This window comes from Lepus europaeus, chromosome 4 (assembly GCF_033115175.1).
Source record: "Lepus europaeus isolate LE1 chromosome 4, mLepTim1.pri, whole genome shotgun sequence".
In the NCBI taxonomy this organism is placed as follows: Eukaryota; Metazoa; Chordata; class Mammalia; order Lagomorpha; family Leporidae; genus Lepus; species Lepus europaeus.
Genome location: NC_084830.1, coordinates 148,933,147 through 148,956,260, shown reverse-complemented (window position 1 = coordinate 148,956,260; position 23,114 = coordinate 148,933,147). Strand labels below are relative to the sequence as shown.

General features: G+C 37.6%; 1 protein-coding gene across 1 annotated transcript in view; it reads left to right on the top strand.

Annotated features, from left to right (window-relative positions):
* Positions 1–23,114, top strand: part of ADAMTS19 (ADAM metallopeptidase with thrombospondin type 1 motif 19) — a 219,411-nt gene that overhangs the window by 169,382 nt on the left and 26,915 nt on the right. The window contains exons 18-21 of the mRNA XM_062189957.1: positions 884–964; positions 8,823–8,980; positions 12,149–12,302; positions 22,513–22,648. Of these exons, the coding sequence (XP_062045941.1) occupies positions 884–964; positions 8,823–8,980; positions 12,149–12,302; positions 22,513–22,648 (529 nt within the window). The remainder of the gene's footprint in view (positions 1–883; positions 965–8,822; positions 8,981–12,148; positions 12,303–22,512; positions 22,649–23,114) is intronic.

Genomic DNA, 23,114 nt, shown 5'->3' with positions numbered 1-23,114 from the left:
CTGTAACTATGTCATTCAAATAAAGAAAATAAGAAAAGAAAAGAAAAAAGAAAAGAAAAGAAAAACCTATGTTAGTCTCTACCGGGGAGTGCTTGGTCTCCTTTGTCTTGGAGTAACTACTCCAGGGACCTGGTCCATGGTGACTGTCTTTGCTCCAACTGTATTTTTTTTCTCTCCCACACTTAAAGAGTTCTCAGAACAAAATCTGAGCTTGTAAACTTCATTGCATTTCTAACTAGGCTATCCTGTTGGGCTTTTTCTGTCCTCACAATTAATAAAATACCAGTGAGGTTTTTTACATTAAAAAAAAGTTGCCAGTTATTAGTAATACTGTTGATGCAACATCTTTCTGAGAAACTGCTTCACTTGAAATCATGAAGAGTTTACACATTAAATTTTATTTTACAAAGGCATTAAAATATTAAGGCAATCATCAAAACTTAAAAAGCATATCAATTAATAAAGGGTAGAGTAGGAAGTATCACTATGCTCCCAAATCTGTATAAATGAAATTTCATCTGTATACATGAAATTGTTCACCTTATATAAATAAAAAATTATTAAAGAAAATGAAGAAGCCATTTAATTAAATGGCAACATTTTCTACTGTGATACCTTAGATAAAAATACATTATTCCTATTATCTCTTAGTTTATTGAACATAATCCAATTTTGTCACAATAGTTTGGTAATAATTTCTTCTGCTAGAAGACAAGGTTTATTTTAGGAAACATTAAGGTAGCTATATTAAGTCCTCATTTGAGTTAAGAAATTCTGTTGTGCATTTTATGTTGAGTCCAATAAATTTCGAATATTTGTCAAAGAAAAAAGAAAGATACTATAAGAACCCAAGATTTATTTTAGGTTTGATTAACTCTTACAGGTTATGTGGAAGTGCTGGTGATACCTGCTGGAGCAAGAAGAATCAAAGTTGTGGAAGAAAAGCCGGGACACAGCTATTTAGGTAACCTGTGTTACAGACACAGAGGTGAACCAAGTACGAGCCCAACTCCTGCCCTGAGAGTTCTGTGAGCAGAGGGCGTCAGCCTGTTGCTGGGTTCATGAGGGAGTTTCTTTCCATTTCTCCCAGGGCCTGACCATGAGCAACAGCAGTTGGATGACCTATATCTATTTCGGGTATACATTTCCTCCATATGTTAGTCTATAAAAAAAGTCATGGAATGATTTGGGTCATTTTTTTTTTCTCAGATGAGCACACATCTATTTCATGAATATATCTATTTGATATATACACAAATATACAAATTAAGCAATCGCATATATAAATGCATGTATGTTTATATAATGATTGTTTTAGAATCTTGTGGGATTAAAAAAAAAGCTTCTGCATAAAAAGAGAACTTGATCTTTTCATGGAGAAGTGTTTGCTCTCTTGCCTCACTTCAGGAAAATTCACCTATGAGAATGTCCTCAAATATTTAAGTATAGGTCATAAAAAGGACAGGATCAGCTAGTTTACTATTTAAATCAACCACTGAATTTTAAATATAAGAAAGAAAATGCTAGGTTGTCAAAATACACTTGCTTATGTATTAAGTTGCAATCTAATTAAATCATTAGTCTTTTATAGTCTTGGCATCTGAAAAAGAAAACTGTTCTCCCAGTATTTAAACACTATGTTTGTAATATCTTTTACAGAACATCCACAAATTTTTTTTTCTTAGCAAGAATTATGTCTTAATTATTATCCTTCCTAAAATGAACTTAATATTCCAGTATGGAAGAAGCCCTTTGAACATGGAAAACAATTCATTTTGCATAATTGTTTCAACTGTGCAATTTCAAAAATAGTCTTCATTCAGACTGAATTATTTTTTCCCCTTCACATTTTCTTTCTATATGATAGGAAAATTTAGGGGGACGGAACAATAAAGGAAATCCTCTGTCATGTAATGTACTCATCAGTTTATTACCTATGAATAAAATGTAACCTTTGTGTTTACCTACTATGGTTTTTGAAACATATTTTCAAAGTAAGTAGAGCATCACAGATTTTCAGATTCAGATTAAGGTCCTAACATCCACTCCTGAGGACACCAGGCATTTGATGATTTCAGTGTATTCATTTCTATGCAGATAACTGGCTTGCATTTGGATACAATTGTCCTTTCCAAGCTGAAAAGGAGTAGAAGTGTCTCCAGTAGGATTTTCTCAATTTCTATAAAATTCTAGATTGCTCTATTTTAGTACCCTGACAAATAACTAAATAATGAATAAGTAAACCGCCTAGTTTTACAAATGAGACCCCTTCATGCTGCTCCCAATTCCTCACTCCGCAGTCTCTTCATCCAAACCAGCCTTGTTTTCTGTTTCTGTCTGTAGTAACTTCCTTTTGCAAGGTCAGCAGAAGCCTTCTGTGTGGACAGATCCAATAATCACGTGTTGCTTGACCTGTCAGCAGTTGTTACAACTGGGGACCCATCCTTGCTTCATTAGACACTTTGTCCTTTTGATGCTCCCCCCTAGTCTTTTCTTGGTTCCTCAGCATCTTCCTGTACCCCAAACTCTCCCTTTCTGTGGGACTCAGGTCTAGGCCCTGCTGTCTTCTCTGCCATAGACTTGCCCTAGGGAGTCACTTTTAGCTCAAAATTTTTACATCATTATTTGATATAAATTATCAAATGTTTCATAACCACCTCAGAAATAAGGCAGAAGTCAAAAATCCAAACCAAAAATTTAATTTCCATTCCACGCTGAAACCCTAGTTCTTCCCTTTTTTTTTCCCTTCAATAGTGAGTGTCACACCTTTGTGTCACTGTGTGATGGCTGCTGTGAGATCCTTTTCATAGCACTGGCTGTAATGTTCCCAGTTTCATTTCTGATTTTAGTAACTCAAGTCTTCTCTTTTTTTCTTTAGTCTGCTAAAAGTTTCTTAACATTGTTGATCTATTCCAAAGACCATCTTTTGTTTTTGTGTGTTTTTCTCTATTTCTTCTATTCTCTGTTTCATTTATGTGTGCTCCAATCTTGACTAATTCCCTCTTTCTGCTAGTTTTGGATTCACATTGCACTTAATTTTCTAGTTTTTTAAATTATAAAGTTTAGTTGTTTTTAAATCCTTCTTGTTTTAAAATATGTGTATAGGTATACATTTCCCCATTGCCACTTCTTTTTTGCATCCCATAAGTTTTGGTATGTTGAGTTTTCATTTTCATTTCTCTCAAAGATATTTTCTTGGGCTGGTATTGTGGTGCAGTGGATTAAGCTGCTGTCTGAGATGCCAGCATCTCATATGAGCACCAGACCCAGCTGCTCCATTTCCAATTCAGCTCCCTGTTAATGCCTAGGACAGCAGCGGAAGGTGGCTCAAATGCCTGGGTCCTTGCCACCCATGTGGAAGACCTCATTGGAGTCCCAGACTACTGACTTTGACCTGGCCCATCCCTGGCCATTGCAGCCATTTGGGGAATGAACCAGAAGAGAAAAGTTCTCTTTTCCTGTCTCTCCCTCTCTCTGTAACTCTTTGAATAAATATTTAAATCTTTAAACATACAAAAAAGGTATTTTCTGATTTCCTTTGTGACTTTCTTTGATCCATTGGTTAATTAAGAGGATGTGGTTAAATATCTACAAACTTATTAATTTTCCAGCTTTCCTTCTGGTACTGATTTCTAACATCATCTCATTGTAATTGGATGCTATGTATGCCACGCGTGTTTTAGGAACGTGGATATCAAAGGAGACATTATTCAGTCTATCGTAGCCACTAATTTCTGCCCAATCACATATCCAAAAATTAGGAATCCTTGATCTCTCCACTTATCAGTTATTTAAAGCTATCACTGCCTCTCCATACACAGTGACCTCCAACCAAGCCACTAACTATTACAATGTTCTTCATTTCCTTTATGCCACTTATTATTGTCTGCATTTCCTTATTAGTTTACACACATATTTTGTAAAAAAAATATATTTACGTATGTGTTTATTTGAAAGGCAAAGCGAGAGAGAGAGAGAGAGAGAGAGATTCTCCATCCACTGTCTTACTCTACAAATGTTGATAATGGCTAGGCTGAAGTCAGAAGCCTGGAGTTCCATTTGTGTCTCCCACGTGGGTAGCAGGGATTCAGGTATCTGGACAATCATCAACTGCTTCCTCAGGTGCATTTACAGTGTCCTGAATTGGAAGCAAAGCAGCTGGAACTCAAACTGCTGCTCTGATGTAGGATGCCAGTGTCAAAAATGGTGAATTAACCTGTAGCACCACAATGTTGATCCTGGAATCTGAGATCACAGACAGCACACCATGCTACCTCCTTTTGTTTTTCTTTTTTCTTTTTTTTTTTTTTCTTTTTTTGACAGGCAGAGTGGACAGTAGAGGGAGACAGAGAGAAAGGTCTTCCTTTTCCATTGTTTCACCCTCCAATGGCCGCCGCGGTAGGCGTGCTGAGGCCGGCGCACCGCGCTGTTCTGATGGCAGGAGCCAGGTGCTTCTCCTGGTCTCCCATGCAGGTGCAAGGCCCAAGAACTTGGGCCATCCTCCACTGTACTCCCTGGCCACAGCGGAGAGCCGGCCTGGAAGAGGGGCAACCGGGACAGGATCGGTGCCCCGACCAGGACTAGAACCCGGTGTGCCGGCGCCGCAAGGTGGAGTACTAGCCTGTTAAGCCACGGCGCCAGCCACGTTTTTCTTTTTTCATTGTTTTCTATGCAACCCTTTGATTTTAAAGCACATCTCATATGTGAACACAATTTCCTTGAACTTTGCCTACATTACCCCTTTTTGAACCAATGTAATCATTTATTGAATACAAGGAATAAATCATAATGACTACTATCTAATTCTATCAAATCCCCTATTCTTTGCCTGTTAGAGACATCAATCATAAATTCCCGCTTTTTTTTTATTAAAAGATCATTCAAAGTACAATTTGAATCATGTATCTTTCTGAAGTATCTGACCTTAACTTCCTTTTTTATGGTTTTGCTTTTTTTTTTTTTTAAGATTTATTCATTTATTTGAAAGTCAGAGTTACAGAGAGTCAGAGAGAGAGAGATCTTCCATCTGCTGGTTCACTCCCCAATTGGCTGCAATGGCCAGAGCCGGGCCGACATGAAGCCAGGAGCCAGGAACTTCTTCCCAGGCTCCCACATGGGTGCAGGAGCTCAAGGACTTGGGCCATCTTCTACTGATTTCCCAGGCCATAGCAGAGAGCTGGATTGGAAGTGGAGCAGCCAGGACTGGAACTGGTGCCCATATGGATGCCAGTGCTACAGGCGGTGTCCTTACCCGCTACTCACAGTGCTGGCCCCCCTGACCTTAACTTTAATCAGTTCTCCCTGTGCATAGCTTTAGGTCTAAGTTATAAGAGTATTTTACTTATACAAGTAAACAGCATCTATGCGCTAAAAAGCATACATGCTGCCTGAAGATTTAATGTTGAAAATACAAATGTTATCACATTTCTTCTAGAGCCTATTAAATTTCCATACTTGCTTAACTGGGGAACATTAATTATCCCAATTAATTGATAAAGAGTACAGGAATGGAGAATAAGAAGCCAGCTGCATAAAGCAGTCTACAAGATAGGAATGGTAAAATCCCAGTGGCTTGCAGGGACATTTCAGAAGTTGAGCTGATAGAACTTGTTGAAAAATGGATCTGAGTATTGATCGAGGATCAAAATTCCAGGATGATTTCTAGGTTCCTGAGAAGTTATGGTGCCATTTCATGAGCAAGGGGCATGTTTGGAGGGGAAAAGATATAACACAATATTAAAATTCTAGATTTTAAGCCTAAAGGCCTGGTAAATGGATACATATCATAAATCACACTTCCTAAAGGCTCCTTTGGGCATAGGAAGGAAGTTGTTTGAAATCGTCATCTGAAATAGCTTTAGCAAAAAGGAAAGAAAATAGAACCTTGGCAAACTGATCATCCTTAAACAAATTAACTTGTCTACATCAAACTATATATTATTTCAGAGGAGACGTTTAATCCCTCCCCCCTTCCTTTTTATGACTCTATCTTTGGACAGTATCAAGGTACTTCAAAAAGATCTTGGAAAGATGGAATTAAGGTAAATTTGCTTTGGTGCAAAAAATATAAAATCCATGGATAGTTTTTTTCATAAAACACATTTCCTGTGAACTTTTTGAAGATACCTTGTATGCATGAATTTCAAAAATTTTTGCATCAAAGTAAATTTACACTTTAATTCCATTTTCTAGGAACACTTTGACATATCCTCAGATTTTTATATTCAATTATTGCTTGCTTTTTCAAATATTTTTGGCATGATTATTTTGTTAGTAATTTATCCAAAAGCCTAAAATGGAGAGCATTTTAAATTGGTCATATGTGACATCTCTTCTTTTTAAAAAGACTTAATAATTTATTTGAAAGGCAGAGTGTCAGAGGCAGAAAGAAGGATTTTTTTTAACAGGTAGAGTTACAGACAGAGAGAGAGAAACAGATAGAAAGGTCTTCCTTCCGTTGGTTCACTCCCCAAATAGCCGCAACAGCTGGCGTTGCACCGATCCAAAGCGAGGTGCCAGGTGCTTCCTCCTGGTCTCCCATGTGGGTGCAGGGGCCCAAGCAGCTGGGCCATCTTCCACTGCCCTCCCACGCCACAGCAGAGAGTTGGACTGGAAGAGGAGCAATCGGGACTAGAACCTGGCACCCATATGGGATGCCGGCACCGCAGGTGGAGGTTTAACCAAGTGAGCCACAGCTGCCGGCACCAGAAAGAAGGATCTTTGATCTGCTGGCTTACTCCCCAAATGGCTAAACAGCCATAGCTGGGCCAGGCCTACACAAGGAGCCAGGGACGCCATTCTGGTTTTCCCAAATGGGTGGCAGGAACCCAAGTACTTGATCCTTCTTAGGTCATCTTCTAGAAATCTGGCATCACACTTAAACACTTCCTTGTGTTCAGGACAACAGAATCATCACAGTATTCTTTTGATTTCACTCCTAAATGCATCTTGATATTTGTTTCCACTACCTTGCTCCAAGGCAACTATTACTTTCAGTTGGGCTACTGTCTTCATGTTATCTCCTGGCCTGCTATATGTTTATCCTATATCAGTCCATTTTCCACATAATATTTTTGAAAATCTTTTAAAGTAACACTTCTTTGGTGTGGGCAGAACCCTCAGTATACCTAGAAGGGCCCTGTAATCTGGCTTTCCCTTGCCTCACCATCCTTTTCACTTCAGGATCTGCCTCAACGCATTTGTTTCTGGATTACGATCGAGCTGCGTTAAACTTGAGGGCCTTTCCATTTAGAACTCCCCTAGTCTTGAAGGCTCTTTCTCAGCTTCTCTGATTTATCATAATGAATTTCCTCAGTAAATATCATCCTTCCAATAAGCTTTTTTTTTTGACTCCTCTCACACAAGTGTCAGCATGTAATAATTAACTAGTTACTCATAGAACTTGTTTAATGTCTGGCTCTCTACTTAGATTATGAATTCCATGAGGCCAAGCAATATGTCTACATTGTCCACTTAGGGAGTTCCAGAACTTTGAGTATCATCTACATTAAAGCTGATACAGGATATGTAATTCCTCAGTCAAAATTAAATGTTATATAAGGGGAAATCACTTCCAGGGAGGTATTCAGAAATGGACACTATCAATCATGTTATAATCTAACAGAAGAACTGGAAACACAAATTGACACTACCTGTATTAAAATATGTTTTAAATTAGTTTTCAAAATCTTTAAAGCTCAATTTCTTCTACTCTGCCATTCCAAATCAGATAATTTATCCAAAGGAACATTCATATATATATATATATATATATATATGTATATATATATATAATTAATTTACAGTATATTTATGTAAGCATTGTTTACAATATAGAAAACTTAAAGCCAATCAGTTGGATATTAGATTAAAGAATAACTAGCAAGATTTATCAGTGGAAGTTTTAAAAACATTTTCATATAGTTTTAAGCATTCAGTTAATTTTCGTGTACATTTCTTTTGAGGAAGAGAATTAAGTTGTATGGGAAATTCTAAAAGCATCATGAAAAAGTAAATCATCTGGACAAAAAATGAAACTGAATCTTTAATTTAGAATGGTAGTCCATGTCATGAATTGTGATTAAACAGTAACAGAGATCAGGTCAAGAAATGGAGAGAAAAAACTTATGTAAGTGAGGTTATTTTGTAAAATCCCCCTACAAACAATTGCTGCTTCTAGGAGAGAAGCTGCAATTTATCTTGTGTTCTTGCTCATAGTAAATCATACATTGGAAATATTAAAAGGCCCTGAGTCTGTTTTTAAAACCAATATGTTACCATTGAATCATTTTGTAGTACTTGTATACCTGCTATTTTTTTTCTATCAGTTAACATACTGTTGAATTAACATTCTTTAGTCACACATTTTTCTGGATAGGCATAGGAGACATAAATCACATATAATGTATGGCAGAAGCCTTCCCTGTGTGTGTAGGGTCATTGGATAGATAAGATAGATATACATAGCCTTAACATAATGATGTTTTAAAGAATAAATCACTGAGACTCTCACCTCCACGCTCCAAAAATAAATAAATAAATAAAAATGGCCTGCAGACACCAAATGGCCAAGGAAGCTGGGAGAGACAAAGATAAAAACATGCACTTGGCTGTGTGGTTGTGGGCAGCTTTTGGAAAAGGAGTACTTGGAGCTGGTGCTCTCACTAAGGACACTGCCCAAGGAAGAGGTGCCTCGCGGTTCACTTCAGGTTGTGTGTTACCCTGTTCATTTTAGAAATGCAAGGAATTCTTTTAATGGAACAATGTAATATGGACATTGAACAGTGATGCTGACTTGTTGATACTCATAATGCTCTTTATAGCTCTTCGGGATGCTGGGAAACAGTCTATTAATAGTGACTGGAAGATTGAACATTCTGGAGCATTCAATTTAGCTGGAACCACTGTCCATTACATCAGACGTGGCCTCTGGGAGAAGATCTCCGCCAGAGGTCCTACTACAGCACCTTTACACCTCCTGGTATGAGGGACGAGTTGGTAACATTGCATACTCAACTTCTCATGGCAAAGATATTCCCCCTGTGCTTGCTCCAATCTTTTCTCCCAATCTGAATTGTTGAATATGCATTTAAAATTAAGAGGTGGATTTTTAAGTTTGTAAAATGTGTTTTAAATCATGATACCTAAAAAGCAGCAATTGTTCCAAAAGGAGCAAGATGTTTTATGAAGTCATAGATTCAGTATAGAGATGGATCACCAGAGAATAGGAACCATTTTTCCCTAAAACTATACATTTACCAACCAGAGTTGATGTCTATCAACAGGGTGCAATAATATGGTAAATCATAGGGTTTTGTACATTACCATTGTCTGAATCTATATAAAATGCCTTTCATCAGTTATTATTTTACCTGGAAAAAGAATTTGGTAAATGTATCTAGCAGTGCTCTCAATTATACTTTTATATTTTCTCCCTAAGTTAATGTTTGGGATGATAACTTTCTTTACAATATGTCAAAAGACTAGGTTTGAGTTAGGATAAAGTTTGGAGGGCAAGAATCAGTGCAAAGCAAACCTAGCCAGGCTGGTGGCAGGTCCACGTGCTCCATCCAGTCAGTAATGTCAGTGCTGTGGCACAGAAGACAGAGGGCTGATTACCCTGCTGGGGTGAGTGTTTTATTCTAGTGGCAAAAGAAGTCTAAAATTCAAACTCTTCAATAGAGTCCATGCATAAAACTACTCTATAATACAGTTGTTTATTGGGAGTATGGTATGCCACATTATTTAAGAATAATATTTAAGGACTCATTGTGAGAAAATCTAGGTAGTGTGCATGGTGTTGTCCAGTAAATTAATTAGCTGTGAATAAAACAGCACTTCTCTATGCTCCTTCTCCTGGAGAAAGCTTAGATCCAAGTCCTTTATACCAAGTAGCTTTGGACTGTAAACAGACGTGTATTCTGAGTAATTATTTTGTGTGTCACTCCATAATGCCCTTGGATCCTATTATCTAATTTCACTTGGAAACTCTACTTTGCCCTGTGCCATCTTGGAAGGTATGGGTGTTGTAGGGCATGAACAATATCCAGCCCCTTCTGTGACTGGATTATTGAAGATAAAGTCATCGGCCACCGCGATGTAGTCATTGGGTTACAGAAAACACCATTACGTTTGCCTGACTTATGTAAGTGTAACCTACATTTTTTTAAATGGAACTAGACCAAAGCTCCTGTCCTGAGCCTCTGTTTCAAAATCTTACAACAGTCTGTACTGGATCTCAGTGTTGGGTACAGGGGATTTTCCTGCCTCAGAATCCGTAATCTGACTGGTAATTACCGTGGTTTTTCCTGGAAGCATGAAGCGTAATTAAAGTCAGTGAACTATGTCTAAAAGAAGGCATCTATGTGACCTGGATTTATTCAGTAATCCAAAGGAAACTGCACTTCTAAGATATTTTTCTTTAATGACTATTACAGACTGAAAGCTGGTACTGAATTCTGAAAAGCAATACCTTCAGCTGCCATGTGTCAGTGTGTGCCCCTAGCCTGTAACAGGGTCACACTTTCCTTTTTCGCAAAGAATACTGCCAATTTCAAATGGCTTAAGAGCTACTGGATTTGCATCCAATGATTGTATTGTATTCAAAGACAATCTAAAGTTTGATCAATGAAAAGGCAGTTTGTTAGGGAAAATAGACATGTTTCCCTGTAATTAAGTCATCAAACAGCTGTTATTTTATGTGCATTTCATCAGTGTGAAGCCATCTAATCATCTGTTTATGACAATACACTCCTTTTAAAACCACATTTAAATTCTCTGTCTTTAATCTCATTAGGATGAAAGTCACTTATATTTGGCAACCTGAAATATGATTATTTAAGCCCAAACCAGTGCTGTGTCATATTCAGAATTAGTACTCAGCATGTTGGGCATTAGGAACTTATAAGCTATTATTTTTATTACTAATATAGTCGTTTCATAAATTCAACACCCAAGTTCCCCAATCCACACATTAAAATATGTTTTAGTAGTTCTTTTGATATATTGAACAAACCCTGAGAAAAAAATAATAAAGAAAATACTATATACAGAAATGTTCAGCCCCTCACCCTGGCTTATTTATATTTTTTGCAGAGTATTAATTTAGCTGTGTTGACGAAGGTTAAATACTGAACAAAGTTCCTTAACAACTGAGTGAAATCTGAAATTGCAGGCAGAGTAGTATTTTTCTATGGATCACACTGAATCATCTGAACTGCTTCCATAAATCGTAAGAGCCACAGAAGTAATACATTTCAGGTAGTTGTTTTTGACATAGTTAACTCTAAATAGATTCATAAAGTAATGTATTACCCATTCATTCCCTAAAATATCTCTCTGGTCCATGTGTGTAAGTGCCCATGATGATCCAGTCCTCAGCCTGGTACTGCACCGGTGGAGGACAAAATGCTCATAAGCCCTGCTTATTCCTCTTTGCAGGCATTCCCACATATCCTTTATGGCTTATTGAGCTGTTTAAATATATGCATATAACTACACTACTAATATTTACTTAAAATTTCTTTTTAATATAGGTTTACTTTCAAAGAAAACAGTCTTTACTACAAATGGAAAAGCAGTAATGTTTCCAAAAATAAAAGTTGATTGTAAGCATCCATTGGAAGGCAGTTCTCCTCTGGTTGGCTTAGAACTTCTCTGCCCTCATGAAGTACAGTGATACCGAGTCTTCTCCCTCCTCCACTGTTAACAAAGGGACTTCCTGTCCATTTCTCTTTTTTGTATGAGTGGAAGGGCTACATTTGTATTATATTGTGGGTCACATCTTGATGTTAAGTGGGATGCATCTCTCTGCCCCCACAAACCCTGCTCCTCCACCAGATTCATCATCTGCATGTGTCCTGCTTTGTGAAACTGTCTGGTTCATCAAATTCAAAGAAAATGGTCTGGTATCTCTGACCTCATTCAAAGGGCTTTTCTTCTTGATGTCTTTAGATCAAAGGTAAGTGTGGCAATCCAGTCTTTTCAGAAGCAGGGCAGTTTCAACATTTGAGAGTGATTCACCTATCTGCTCTGCATTAAAGAAGCATGCTCACCATGCGGCAAGCGTTTGGAGGCTTTAAGATCCATAAATGCTTCGCATTGAATTTGCTCGTGTTACCTATCTGCCTTGACCATGTTTATCCTACAGGTGCTCCTGTTTCAAGACCAGAACTACGGTCTTCACTATGAATACACTATCCCCTCAGACCCTCTGCCAGAGAACCAGAGCTCTAAAGCGCCTGAGCCCCTCTTCATGTGGACACACACAGGCTGGGAAGATTGCGATGCCACATGCGGAGGAGGTGATGCATTTTAAAATACTTACCCTTGCAAAATGGCCGTTGTGTTCTGATGAATGACTGGTAATAGGACAGCTCAAAACCCCCAATCTGTAACTCTAAAATTCATAAGTGACTGAAGACCAAGACGTAAAGGTAGACACGTACGCACATAGCTTGGTGGCTAACTACCTGAAATATTTTGTGGCAAATCTTCCTTGGAATGAAGAAAAGCTGTTTATAATGGTTACATATCTCTTAATATGACTACTCATTGCATTGTATTGAGTAATGTACTGATATTTAAAATCCACCAGATCTCCTAGAGACCATTTGTTAGGTTTACACACACACAAACACACACACACATATGTGCACACAGACACACACACATACACACTCTGTATTGCTTCTGTAAAATATCAGAAGTTCTAACTCCCAAACTACACCTGCCCATGGGAGTTTCTGACCTAGACTAAATGTAAGAATACTTTGACAGTATTTCAGGCATGGAAAGCCAAGACACTCTGAAAAAAAAAAAAATGACCTAAATGAAAGATCTATGTGAGTGAGATCCCAGTGGAAAGAATGGGCCATCAAAGACATCAAAGAAGGAAGTACCTTTCTCTGAAGGGAGGAGAGAACTTCCAATTATGGCCTTGACTATGGCCTTGTCTAAATAAGATCGGAGTTCGCAAACTCAAGAGGCTTCCATAGCCTTGGCAGCTCAGGACAAGAGCCTTGGGTGATTCCTGACTTCATAAACAAGAGTGTCAATTGTTAAATCAACAACAGGAGTCACTCTGCACTTACTCCCCATGTAGGATCTCTGTCCTTCATGTGTTGTACTATGTGAATTAATGGTATAACTAGTACTCAAACAGTACTTTATACTTTGTGTTTCTGTGTGGGTGCAAACTGTTGAAATCTTTACTTAGTATATACTAAATTGATCTTCTATATATAAAGAAAATTGAAAATGAATCTTGATGAAGAATGGGATGGGAGAGGGAGTGGGAGATGGATGTTTGTACTTTGGAAATTTATATTTATTAAATAAAAGTTAAAAAAATAGGATACTTTGACAGAGTAGTATTCAGCATGCTTCTTTGTGATCGATATACTTAAGCTAAAAACATAGAGCATGCAAATGTATTCACTTTGTCATTTCTAAGAGGGTATTACTATTGTCAAATAATATAGAAGCTTTCTAAAATTTTGATCAAAGATTATCTGTTTTTATTTTTCTATTTTATTTTTTTGCAAGGCTGAGAGAGAAAGAGAGAGCAAGCAATCTTCCATCCATAGGTTCACTACCCAAATGCTCACAACAGCAGGGGATGGGCCAGGAATCAGGCAAACAAAACCCAGTCCGGGTCTTCCATGTGATGGCAGGAACCCAAGTGCTCAAGCCATCATCTGTTGCCTTCCAGGCTGTATATTAGCAAGAAGCTAGGATCACAAGCAAGGGAGCTTAAGGCACTATAATATGGGATGTGGGTGTCCCAAGCAGTGTCTTAACAGTTGTGCCAAATTCCTGCCCCTCTTCTTTTATTTCTGTATTAGAAGTTGAGGAAACAAAAGGGTAAAATTACTTCACCATTAAATGTAAGATTAGGAACTCATTTAATCCAAATCCTTTATGTTACCAGTGAGACACTTAAGTCCTGCAGGCTGGGTGATTGCTGTTGATCACAGAACCAGTTAGTGGTTAGGCCAGGTTAAGATGCCAGGCCATGAGACTTCACACTTCCCTTTGTATCCGTGTATATCAGCAATATATTATTTCAGTTATTTTCCACTTAATAACAAATTTTCTACACCTCTGTAGCAATAATCCCACTAAGGCCATTACATTACACAGAATTGTGATATATGCCTCTTCTGTGTATGTCATATGAACAGGTTTGCATGAAGCAGTCAACTGTCTTGTATTTTCTGGCAGGGAAACTATTGCAATGCCATCCTCCAGTGTTGCTGCAGCAAACATGGAGAAGGTGCACGAGGGACTGGCATGAGGGGAGTGTGTTAAGGAGGGGCGAAGACAAAACAAACCTACTATTAAGTAACATGGTGTCAAACTGTGATGCTCTGGATAAAAAAAAATAAGTAAGGAGAGGAAGTAAAGGCAGTGAAGATGAGAAGTATAGTTACAGTTTCCAATATGATGGTTAGAAAAGACCCCTCAGGGAAGATCACACTGACTAAAAAGACTGAAGAGGGTTTGTGCAAGCACCAACTTCAGTGGTTCCTAGAGACAGAGAGTTTTCAGCAATGGTTCAGAGACAAAAGCAGAGTTGATTGCTCACAGAAAAAGCCAGAATGCCATATGACCTTTGTGGAGTGATGTGGGACACACATGGGGAGGTCTGGGATTAAAAAGCAACTTAGTTTGGCTTATGTTTGATGAGGCTGTTTCTGTTTCTGAGTGGGGAGTTGTAAATGGCAAACGCAGAGATATCAGTAAGCACATTAGTACAATAATTCGGTGGGGGGGGATCTATCATAATTGGAGTACTGTGGTAGCATTGGAGGAGGGGGAAGTGGTCAGGTTCTGCATAATCTGGAAAGCAGAACGAACAGATTATGTTGATGGACTAGATTTGAAGTCAGGAGAACAGAGAGATGTCAAGCATGATGTTAATGGCTTTTGTCAAACAACTGGCAGAATAACGTCGTTGACTTACCTGGGAAAAACCCTGGGATAGCAGGATGTGGAGGGACTAGAGATTCAACCTAAATTTGAGGTGCTTCTTGGTCATCTATGTGTAGTGTCAAGTAACCAATTGGGCATGTAAGTCTGGCATCCCGAGAGACTATTAGGCTAGAGTTGCAGAGTATATGGATGTTCTTGAAATTCTTAAAGTCACCAAAGGAGTGGGTAAAGAAAGGACAAACTCATTAGAGAACTGAGATGTTGGGTCCTTTAGTATTTAGTTTGAGAGATGAGGAACCAGAGAAGCTGATTAAAATAAGTAGCCAACAGCAACAAAGGAAAAAAAAAAAAAAAACAAGCTTGGAAGAATACATTCCTGTAAGGCAAGTGAGATGCTATCTAAGGAAGAAGAGAATAATTAACTGTCACTAAAGCTGTTAATAAATTTTAAATGATCTGGACAGAGAATTGAATATAATGTTAAAATTTACATATATTACATTATAAATTTATTATCCATTATATTTGAAACATGGGGGTTAACAGGCCTTGTGAAAGTTATTTTTAATGAAGTGGTTGGCTCAAAAATTAAAGTGGAGTGTATTTAAGAGAAAACAGCCGAAGAATTGGAGAAAAGAACTCCTGGTAACTCGAGAAATGTTGCTGAAAGTTGAACAGAGAAACATGGCAGCGGCAAAAGGGGAATATGAGTCAGAGGAGTTTGTTATTGTTTTTAGTAGGGAAAATTAGACATCGCTGTTTGCCAATGTGCATTTTCTAGAATAGAACAAGAAACTAATGATGCAGAGAAAAAAAGCAAATATGATTTTGGAGAGATATTCAGATAAATGGGATAGTGAAATTGCCTTTAGACAAAAATATAGATAGCCTATGACTAGTAAGAGGAGAAAACACAGGTATTTGGAATTTGTGGTGGTAATTTGCAGGGCAGGGGAGGCGTTGCCTTTCTGAGGGCCCAAGTATTGAAAAGGAGGTATTGAGTTCTGGTGAGAGAGGTTGGGAAGCGGTCATTTAGAGAATGAAAACGAATAGAACTTGTATGTACATTTTGATGGTATGGTACCACTAATGGTCCACTTGAGATTAATGTTCATGAATTCATATGACACCAGTCCTCCTGATGCTCTGCTACCCTCCATCTATGAACAGTATACAGATGCTTCTTGCTGGGTCTTGTTATTAGCACATGACCTGAGCTCCTCTATCTTCCATTTCTGCCTGCTGATACCCATATACACCAAATTTCCTGTTCATCTGCTCCACCCATTCTTCACTGATGCCAGGGCCCGTCTCACTTAAAGGGTTCATATCCTCCAGCCAAATAAAAAATAAAAACCCAGGGGTAGGCATTTCGCTTAGCAGTTGGGATGCACACATCCATGTCACTGCATGGATTGGAGACCTCACTGTGCTCCCAATTCCAGCTTCCTGCTCATGCAGACTCTGGGAGGCAGTAATGACAGTTCAAGTAGTTGAGTCACTGGCACCCACATGGGGAAACCTAGTTGAGTTTCTGGCTCTGCCAAGCCTGGAGCATTATGGGTATTTGTAGAGTGCACCAATGAACCAGCTAATAGACTTCTCTCCCTCTCTTTCTCTCTCCTTCCTCCCTCCCCTCCTCCCTCCCTCTCTCCCCCGCTAAGTAATAAAAACAAACAATAATTTAAAAAACCACAAACGGAAAGAAACTCACTCTAAATGAATTCTGCATAGTTGCAATTGCATATAATAGATTATATTAAAGTTCTAGTTAATAAATCACAGGTAAGATTCCTAGTCAGGTCCACAATCCCACTGAACAGCCTTGATTCCCATCGTGGTATTGGCTGTGGGAGAGCGATGTGATAGAGAGATTATTGGTTCATGTTGTAACACTGAAAAGTCATCATGGAAATCTGTTTATATTTAAAGACAGGGAAATACATGCTCAATAAATTTTATTATCCCGTTACTTTTCTTTTTATACACTTGTGATCTAACAACCACATCAGAAATAGTAGAAAACAGAACTTGTCAGCCTTCCAACTGAAAAAGCAGATTGTTTAGGGCTAATTTTCTCCCCACAAATTATATTAATTACTTTAGAGAATATGTTTTTCCAGTTTCTAAACTTTAAAGAACAGAGATTCACTATAAATTGTTTAGTTTCAGAATCAGAAAGAATATTAGATTTCTGAAGCATGACTTCTTAATTATCAACATGAGAAAATTGAACCACATACATCAAAGTGACTTCCCCTGGTCAAATGGTCCATGAGGGGTGGAACCAGGATGAGAATCAGAACCCCTGAGGTCTAGTCTGCTTTCCTTCTCCTTTTGCTGCCTTCAAGAATGGCTGACAAGGCTTACTGTAGTTTCTTTCAATAAAGTAGAACATGTCTCTAAGAGATTATTTACATTTTTTATTCAAAGAGGTGTTCCATTGTATTATTTTAAATAAGAATTTAGATATGCCTTTACTTTTATTTCAGATCATAGATGTGGCAAAAGAGTCCTAACTGTACACAACTCCAATGTGATTTGTGCTTGAGTAGATTCCTTCTGCTCTCTGCTCCACTGTGTTTAGTCAACAGTTTTCAATTATCTCTGATTGTATTAATAGGGCACATATTCATTTCAATGCCAAAACATTTCTGGGACTTTAAGATATTATTTTCCTGTGCAGTTCATAAATAAGGTCTATGGACAGGACTTCTAGCATCGCATTATTTCTGAATTTATGTCATCAATTTTATAGCCAGGAAGAGCTTTGTAATCTTTCAGTGTGTTCATGAATTAAATGAGAGTAAGTTCAAAGCACAGAACATTGGAAACAGATTCATGCAAAATTTATCTTCCACAGCGAGCAGAAATAATAATAGCATTATCTATTTCATAGGAATATATTAGGTAAGAGCAAATAAAGTATCACAGAACACTATAAAATATCAGTGCTTGTCATGTTATTTTTCTAATTCCATTGTAAGATATTGGATTGCCAGTCATAGTGAAGAAAAATGTTTTAAAAAATAATTAGTGTTGCTGGTGAAATTATTATCATAATTATTTTATGTCAGTGTCTCATTTTAAAATAGTAACTCAAATAAATGGTAACTCAAACTTAATTCCTAATGTACTTCTATTAATGTATTAATACCCATTATTACAAGGTATTAAAAGCCCAAGACGTAAGTTCTTTCTTTTACAGTAAATATTATCTTAAATTATCGAATGCATGGTGATGATCACAAGTAAATTTCCCAGCAGTTTTCTATGGACACAAGCTATCATACACTTTTCATTACAGCCCAGTGATCGTACAAGGGAAGACTGAATAGATTTTTGTATTTTAGCCTTGGCCAGTGAAGCTAGTCATTTTATTCTCAAACAGTTTAAAAATCTATCCATGAAAGCAATGTTTGCTTTGCATTGGAGTTCTGAAACATCTAATAATATTTGGAGGAATGTTTTCAATTTAATTTGGCACTTCAAAAGTATAGACCAGATCACTGGAAAGTTATTTTTGACATCAGAAGCCTGTTTTAAGTGATCTTGGACTTCAGAGGTATTGAAGATGTATCCTTCCATGATGTCTGTCCGTTGTGTATGAAAAATCATTGCACTGACTACACAATGTATTGACTACACATAGTACTGACTACACTACTTGAGAATTTATTTTGACCTACTAGATGGATTAACAAAATAAAATCTAGTATGGGTTCCCAAAGATTCACTAACCCCTAGTGAAACAAATGAAGGGTTAAGTTTGCTTTTAGGGAATCCTAAATAGACACATTTGAAGGAAAAATGGTAAACCAACACTCCAAATTCTCCACACTGATTCCAAACCCCTCCAACTTATGACTCTCATACTTTCAACACTGCACTGTGAGATGGTCCTCACACAACTTTCCTTGTCTCTACCTGGATTGTAAGGAGATATCCAAAACTTTGGTTCCAAGTTGAGAATAATTTCTTAGTATATAAATGCTCAAACCTTTTAAAATCTTTTAGAAACATGTTTGATGGAAAGAACATTTTTAAGGTGCAGGTTTCTGGTCTTTCCCTTTTCAAGTATTATTAATGCATATACCCAAATAAATGACAATAGCTGAAGAAAATGCACCAAAACATACATCATTTCCATTTTCTTCTGCAATGTTTTACTTCAATAATATTTACTACAATCATGTATTCTACTTTCCTCAATGGAACAGAAATATAGAAATGCTTTTATATTAATGTAAACTCTTTATATACTTGATTTTTAATACCTAAATTATAATCCACGAATTAGATCTGCCATACAAAACTACTCCCCATAAATGGTCATTTTGTTTGCAAATTATTTTTTTCACCATTCAAAGAAACACTGTGTTGATAAACCTCATAGAACAAATGTACTGAGGGCTTAAATTGCACAGCCTTATTTCAGTCATTCATTCTTTTACCAGAACTGACTGTATGTACACTATTGCTAGGTTATTCTATAATGCATGCTTCCTGCTTTAAGAGAACTCACTGTCTATCTAGTAGGAGACAGATTATAAAAATGCCATGCAGAGCAGTAAAGGGATATAGAAAGCCTTCTAGGTAAACACATAGGTGCAAAAACACTGCAACTAATGAAAATGTTTATTACAGAATGCAAAGTAAGAGGACTGGGTAGTGGGACGTGACTTGCTTGCAGATGTAGGAGGAAATCCAGTGCATGAAGGATTAACACTCAAGTTAAACTTCGCCCAACTGACTGTTACATCTGTATGCATGGAAAGGACAAGATCAGATTGGATAATATACTGGATGTTGTATTATACAAAATAATATTTTTTATTAAAAAATGAAATAGACTTTGTAATACTAAAGCTAATCCCTTATAGAGATATAAAACAGAATGGCCAAGAAGTAAATCACATGATAAAACTTTAGAAATTGTTCCAGTTTTTTTTTTACATGTATGCATAAAAAGCAGTCAGCATTTTACATAATTCTAAGTGAGTACAGCTTGAGATCCCTACTTTATATAAAAGGTTTTCTCATCCCATCAGCAACTCTACTGATTGCTGAGGTGTCAATTCTAGTGTTTATAGAAGGGCTTCCCAAAGTCAACTTGTGACTTTTTAAAAGAAAATAATACTATTTATTAAAGATAAATAAATGTATGCCCACCCATAGAAAATTAGGTAAGTTCCCCAGATATCTTCTACATAAACAAGCTCATTGGTCACAAGACATACACTGACTACTCCAGAGGCTAATCATCAGTCACATGCTTTGTTCATAAAGATTTTGCTTATTCCTAGTGATGAATTAATTCAGGCAGGAAACTGGCTCTTCACATTGAATGGGAGATGTGTCTCCTACCAGGTGCTGTGGCACCACATGAGTCTACACCAAGGGACTAACAACCAGAAGGGCCTTGAGACAGACATCCAGCCACAAGAAACATCCTGAACCTGTACCTGTCCTTTCAACTTTAACTTGACCTCCTGTACTCAAATCAAGTGAAAGTAAAAAATACCCCAAAGTTGTTCAAAGTAGCTTCTCTCTCTCTTCACTGCCCTTCTTTCCTTCTTCCTTGATTCCAGCACCCTCTTTGTGTTACTTGAATGACAGAGTGACCTCTCTGCGACCAGCCCAGTATTACATGTTTGGCATGAAAAGCATGAAAGCCCTGAGCTTCCTAATTATCACTGCCTGACAGTCATAGGACCCCAACTAATGGGCCTTTCAATCATGATCCAGAAAGCTCATGGTTTCTTCTTAATCCCTTACGAGCATCCGACATTAACATTGATGGCTGGTTTCACTACTTTATAATGTCAAACAATACATTAAAAATAGATTCTAAATCTTGTAAAGATGTTTTGCTACTTTTACTTTGAGGAAAAGTGCATAGAAGACTTCTATAGAGAAAAAGAAATTAGAACATGCTTACCGTACTTTTTAGTATAAAATTAACAGCAAAGGTATTCGCAAGGAAGTATACTTATAGGGCTCATGTAGAAATGAAAACAGCATACAGATTGTCATTTTTACCTCCTATAATCAGACTTTATCAAAAAAACAGAGAAAGTAAAAATGTCGGTTTTCTGAAAGATAGTGAAATATGTTAAGAGCCTCATGTTTTTTCTTAGAGAATATGACAATCATTTGGGAATATATATTTCTAGAATTCTTGGGATCTAGATACAATACAAGTGAAATTCTGAGATGGGCACTAGTACAACAGTTAAATCCCCACTTGGGACACTGGCATTCCGTATCACAGTGCCTGATTCAAGTCCTAGTCCTCATCTTCCAATGGAGCTTCCTGATAATATATGCCCCGGGAGGCAGCAGGTGATGGCTGAAGTACTTGGTGGGAGACCCAGATTGAGTTCCAGGCTCCTAGCTTCTCCCTAGTCCAGGCCTCGTTGTTTTTGGGATTTTAAGAGTGAATAAGCAGACTGAAAAATCTCTGTGTCTACCTTTTTGTCTATTGCTCTACCTTTAAAATAAAAATAATAATTTTTTCAAAAATACAAATATTAGCTAAACTCCACTTAAATTCACTTACCCATGACTCAATAGAAAGCACTGATGATGCAACCCGATGATAAAATGCTCATGTGTGTTCATGAGCATGTTTCAGTGCTTTCATAAGGCCTGTTAGAAAGAGTAGATTTCTGGGGCATAGTGGGTAAAGCCACCGCCTGCAACACCAGCATCTCATATGGGTACCAGTTGGAGTCCTGGCTGCTCCACTTCCGATCCAGCTCCCTGCCAATGGCCTATGAAAGGCAGCAGAAAATGGCCCAGGTGCTTGGGCCCTGACAAACCTGAGGAGGACCCAGAGGAGGCGCCTGGCTCCTGGCTTCAGCATGTCTCAGCCCTGGCCATTACAGCCATCTGGGGAGTGAATCAGCGGATGGATGATTGATCTCCCTGTCTCTATTCTCTCTCTCTCTCTCTCTCTCTCTCTCTCTCTCTGTAACTGTGCCTTTCAAATATATATACACACACACACACACATTTAAAAAGAGTAGATTCCTAAAATTTCATGGAAAATATTGCTTTCAACCACTTAATGTTGAACGATGGTTACAAATCCTTATATCTTTTCAACTTAGATTGCCACAATCACTTTGTATTATAAAACTTGCTTACTAAAGAAAAAAAAGTAGTTTACCTTTTAAGCCTAGGAGTACATTTTGTTATGTCAATTATAAGTAATATCATTTTCATCCATCTATTTTTTTAATTATTTTTAAAATTTTATTTTAGGTATACAAATTTGATATGATTTAGGAACACAGTGATACTTCCTCCTCTTTCCTCTCCTAATCCCTCTTTTAATTTTTACAGTGATCTATTTTCAGTCTACTTTATACATATAAGATTAACCTTACACTAAGTAAAAAGTTCCACAAATAGTAAGAAGAAGAAAATCACTGTTCAGGGCTGTAAACAGTCATCAAAGCTCAAAATTTCTTTAAAACATGTGTGAAAACTACAGCAACCCTAGAAACATCTTCCACATTCACTGTATAAAGGCCTTTAAAGTTCCTTTACATGTGTATTTGTTCTTTTCAGGAGAAAGGAAGACAATGGTGTCCTGTACAAAAATCATGAGCAAAAACGTCAGCACTGTGGACAATAAGAAGTGCAAATACTTAACTAAGCCTGAGCCACAGATTCGAAAGTGCAATGAGCAGCCATGTCAAACAAGGTAACCCCACTGCGGGAACAGGAAAGCACTGTTGGGACATGAAATTGTAGCCTTTAAGACATACAGGAGGGGACTGAAATCGCAGTCTTAAAATCATTAAAGTTATGCACTGAGACGTATGTGTTTAAATAAGCAAGGGCTAAGAAAATAAGTCTAAGATTTATGATTTTATGACTTCCACAGAGTGAAAACTGTCACTTTAGAACTGTTACTTCCTGGAAGTGGTGGGTGAAGGGTGGGTATGAAGGAAGGAGTTGAGGAGTAATTACAGTTGTTGGATAACCTATGGATGATCCCATCAAAACTTTGGTTATTGGATTGAATTTAATTATTTGCTCCTGAATTCTCTGAAATGATGTTTTGGTACTTACCAGGGGTGATATAAACCAATGGAGGCCTGGCCATGCCCCAGACTGCAGCAAAAGAACAAAGACACTGTGGACCTTCTGGTTCCACAAGGTAGATC